This window comes from Vombatus ursinus, unplaced genomic scaffold, assembly GCF_900497805.2.
Source record: "Vombatus ursinus unplaced genomic scaffold, bare-nosed wombat genome assembly UNPS02014859.1, whole genome shotgun sequence".
Taxonomy (NCBI): Eukaryota; Metazoa; Chordata; class Mammalia; order Diprotodontia; family Vombatidae; genus Vombatus; species Vombatus ursinus.
Genome location: NW_020954637.1, coordinates 848,707 through 853,489, shown reverse-complemented (window position 1 = coordinate 853,489; position 4,783 = coordinate 848,707). Strand labels below are relative to the sequence as shown.

At 37.2% G+C, this 4,783-nt stretch overlaps 1 protein-coding gene across 2 annotated transcripts in view; it reads right to left on the bottom strand.

The window, feature by feature from the left end:
- The window catches only part of STPG1 (sperm tail PG-rich repeat containing 1), an 89,759-nt gene that overhangs the window by 77,697 nt on the left and 7,279 nt on the right, over positions 1–4,783 (bottom strand). For both annotated transcript variants that reach the window (XM_027841449.1, XM_027841451.1), the window contains exon 2: positions 2,406–2,539. In XM_027841449.1, the coding sequence (XP_027697250.1) occupies positions 2,406–2,466 (61 nt within the window). In that variant the 5' untranslated portion in view covers positions 2,467–2,539. The remainder of the gene's footprint in view (positions 1–2,405; positions 2,540–4,783) is intronic.

The following is a 4,783-nucleotide window of genomic DNA, read 5'->3' as shown; positions in this document are numbered from 1 at the left end:
CTCTCTCTCTCTCTCTCTCTCTCTCTCTCTCTCTCTCTCTCTCTCTCTCTCTCTCTCTCTCAAAGATTAGTACAAAATTGACTGTCAGTGCTGACAATGGTTATAAATACTGGTACAGAGTGCTTAGTACATGAGGACCCAGGGCAATTAACCCTGTGTACTCCCACCCCATTTTACTTCCAACCATCCCCCACTTCCACAACAAAATCATGTCCAACAGAATGTAAGCTCCTTGAGAGCAGGGGTGGATTTTTTTAAAAAGTTATTATAGTATTCCCAGTGAGGGCAGGTAGGTAGCTCAGGATATAGAGCACCAGGACTGGAGTCAGGAAGACCTGAGTTCAAATCTGGCCTCAGGTACTTACTAGCTTTGTGACCCTGGACAAGTCACTTAACTCTCTGTGCTTCAGTTTCCTCATATATAAAATGAACTGGAGAAGGAAATGGCAAACCACTCTACTATCTTTGCCAAGAAAACCCCATATGGGATCATGAACACTCGAACATGATTGAAAAGACTGAACAACAATTCCCAGTACCTCACATGGTGCATAGTAGGTGCTTACAAATATCTACAGAATTTGATTCAACTGAATTGAAATTGACATAAAGTTTCAGCCTATGTGAGATATGTGTATGTGAAATAAATAGTACAGGGATAGACCATCTATCACAATTTTCCCAGCTAAAAATGGGTAAGGGGAGGGCAGCCAATTATTAATATAAGCCCTTAATTTTATTTTAGGAAGACCATCTGCTATTGTAGGCAACCAACTCCTGGCTGTGGTTGCATCTCCAGTTTCCTTGCATCCCTGACCAGTCACTAGCACCTACAGTTTGGGAGAAAAGAACAAAAGAACTGGACCCAGGGCAAAGGCCCCTATTTACCCTGGCCAAGGGGAATGCTCTGCAGACGCTACACAGAATCACTTTGTTGCCACAAACACGTACAAAGCATTTACAAACATTTACTAGGGCTAAGGACACAAGAGTGAAAAGATATAGTTGCTACCCTCAAGGAGATGCAAAAGAGCAGAGATGGAAAAGATCATAAAAGTACAGAATATTAGGGTTAGAAGGAACCTTAGAACATGGAATGTCAGAACTAGAAGGAATCTCAGAACACAAAAGTGTTAGAACTCAAAAAAGATTTCAGGATACAGAACGTTAAATCTAAAAGGAACTTTAGAACATACGTTGATAGACTAGAAAGAGACTAGAACCCAGAATATTAGAGCCTGGAGGAACCTCAAAATATTGAACAGAACATAGACTGAGAGATTGGAATGAGAGAAAGGCAGATTAAAGCAACTCTGAGGTTCTACCTCATAGTTGCCATATTGCAGAAAATGACAATTGTTGGAGAGGCTGTGGGAAAATAGGCACCCTAATGCACTGTTGGTGGAGCTGTGGATTGGTTCCAGCCATTTTGGAAAGCAATTTGGAGCTGTGCCCAAAAAATCACTAAACTGTTGCATGTCCTTTTACCCAATGATACAACTGCTTAAGCCTACAACCCCAAAAGAACAAAGAAATAGGAAAAGGACTGACAGGTACAAAATATTTATCATATCCTTTCAGTCCATCAAGTGGGGAACGGCTAAACAAATTATGGTATATTAACATAATAGAATATTATTGTACTCTAAGAAATGAACAAAAAGCTGGTTTTGGAGAAACCTGGGGAGATTGATATGGATTGCTAAAGAGACAAGTGAGCAGAACTAGGAAAACAATTTATACTCTAACATCAACACTGTGAAAACAATTTTGAAGGACTTCAGAACTCTGAATGATGCAATCATGATTCCAGAGGACTGATGATGGCACTTTCTACCCACCTCCTGATTGGATTAATCTGCAGAATAAGACACATTTTTGGATATGGCCTAAAAAATTAAATTAAATTAATTCAGAATTTTTTGAAGAGATAAAGTTTAGAATATAGAATATATATAGACTATAGAATGCTAAAGCATCAAAGAACCTCAGAATATGGAAAAATATTAGAGCTTAATGGGACCTTAGAATAAAAAACGTTAGAACTCAAAGGAATCTTAGAACATAGAATGGTGAAGCTGGAAGGCACATTATAATGTTAGAGCCGAGGGGAAGGTCAGAACTTAGCATGTCAAAGCTGGAAAGGAATTTATGAAGTCACTGAGTCCAAGTTTATCATTTTAAAAGGGAGCAAAGTGACACGCAGAGGAAGGCAATGACTTGGTCACATTCCACCACTAAGCGGCAGTGCTAAGACCCACACCCCAGAGCTCATTCCGCCACAGTGCACTGCCAAGCTTCCGACTTACTACATTCCAACAACTCAACTCTGCAAACTGCATGGATTAGGTGTTTGTAGATTTCTCTCCCCCATATAAAGCAAGTGTTCATCAAGTTCACAAGACCTTTTTGTATCTTCTTAAAAGTTCTGGATTTTCTGGAGGTTTCACTTTCCACGGCGGCCATATCAGTAAGAAACAGCAACAAGTTCCACTCGTCTGAAGGAAAACGTCCCTAGCATTTTTCTTCTAGTTACCACCTAGAACATCAAAACGCAACATTTTTAGGGCATTGTATCTCTCTTTTTTCATGTATACATCCTTTTTTCCAACCAGATTATAACCTTTCCAAGGGCAAGAACCTTATTTATCCATAAAAATCATAGAATGTTATAATTAGAAGAGACCTTAGAACATAGAATGTCATGGCTGGGAGGGACTTTAAAACACAGAATGTTAAGACTAGAAGCAATGAGATAATATCTATAAAGCACTTAGTGACTGGCACAGTGTGCACTTAATAAATGCTTATTCCCTTATTCCTAATTTAAGGAACTTAAAGGTCCAGAACACTGCAGAGCCACCCATACTCACTCAAAAGAATCCAGCCTAATTAGCCATATGGGAAACAAGTGAATGAAGAATGCCCGTTGTCCAAACAATGATATTCAGTTAGCAGGGTTTTGTGATATTCTACTGGGCTATATTATTTATATTCATTTAAATTGATGTAAAATAATTAGATATATTGTTTTTATTAATTTATTCTATATTTATATTAATTTACTATAATATATTTTATACTGATATTATTCTATTGGTTATATCACATATCATATATTATATATTTTGATTTATTACTAAATTCATTGCAGAGTGACATTGGCTGGGCAAAATTCTATGGCCCATGCCATTATAAGAATTTGTGGAGTTGAATGGAATTGAATCATTACTTGTTTAATGTTTATATGCCTACATGAGAAGATGATACTTGTAACTCCTAAGAACATTATCATTTATTAAGGCAGTTAGAAGGAGTATACATAGGCAAAGGGCATGACAGGATAATATAATAAAATACAATTAAGGGGTGAGAAAAGGGGATGCACTAAAAGAAGGGGGAAGGGAGAAGAAGAATAAGGTAAATTAGCTCACATAAAAGAGGCACAAAAAAGCTTTTACAGTGAAGGGAAAGATGGAGGGGTGGGAGTGGGATGGGCAACATTTGAACCTTACCTTCATCAGAACTGGCTGAAAAAGGGAATAATATGCACACTCAGTTGGGTATAGAAATCTATCTTACCCTACAGGGTAGTAGGAGGGAAAGGGGATGGAGTGGGGAAGGGGTTGGATTGGTGAAGGTGGTGGTCAGAAGCAAAACACATTTGAGAAGGGACAGGGTGAAAAGAAAGAAAGTAGGATGAACATGAGGGTAAATAGGACAGAAGGAAAATACACAGTTAGTAATCATAACTGAATGTGAATGGAATGAACTCACTCATAAAACAGAAGCAGATAGCAGAGTGGATTAAAAAACAGAATCCTACCATACATTGTTTACAGGAAACATACTTAAAACAGAGGAAGATACAAAGAGTAAAGTAAGAGAATAGAGCAGAATCTATTAGGTTTCAGCTGAGATTTTTAAAAAGCAGGAATGGCAATCGTAATCTTAGACAAAGTAAAAGCAAAAATAGATCTAATTAAAAGAGATAAGCAGGAAAACTACATTTCACTAAAATATACCATTGACAAGGAAGTAATATCAATACTAAATACATATGTACCAAATGGGATAACACCCAAATTACATTAAATTTAAAAGGTTTTACAGAAACAAAACCAACACAGACAAAATTAAAAGGAAAACAGAAAACTGGGGGAAATTTTTACAGCAAGTTTCACTGAAAAAAGGCCTCATTTCTCAACTAATTAAAGAACCGAACCAAATTTATAAAAATAAGAGGCATTCCCCAATTGATAAATTAGTCAAAGGATATGGATAGGCAGTTTTCAGACAAAGAAATCAAAGCTATCTATGATCATATAAAAATGCTCTAAATCACTATTGATTAGGGAAATGCACATTAAAACTCCTCTGAGGTACCACCTCACAACTATCAGATTGGCTAATATGACAGAAAAGGAAAACGATAAATGCTGGTTGGGATGTGGAAAAATTGGGACATTAAATGCACTGCTGGTGCTCTCCATTCTGGAGAGTAATTTGGAACTATGCCCAAAGAGCTATAAAACTGTCATACCCTTTGACGCAGCAATACCACGCATAGGTCTGTATCCCAAAGGGATTTTTTTAAAAAAGGAAAAATACCTTGTACAAAAATATTTGTAACAGCTCTTTTTGTGGTGGCAAAGAATTGGAAATTGAGGGGATGCTCATCAACTGAGGAATGGCAGAACAAGTTGTGGTATATGATTGTGATGGAATAATCACAATCCTATAGGAAATGATGAAGAGGATGCTCTCAGAAAAATCTGGAAAG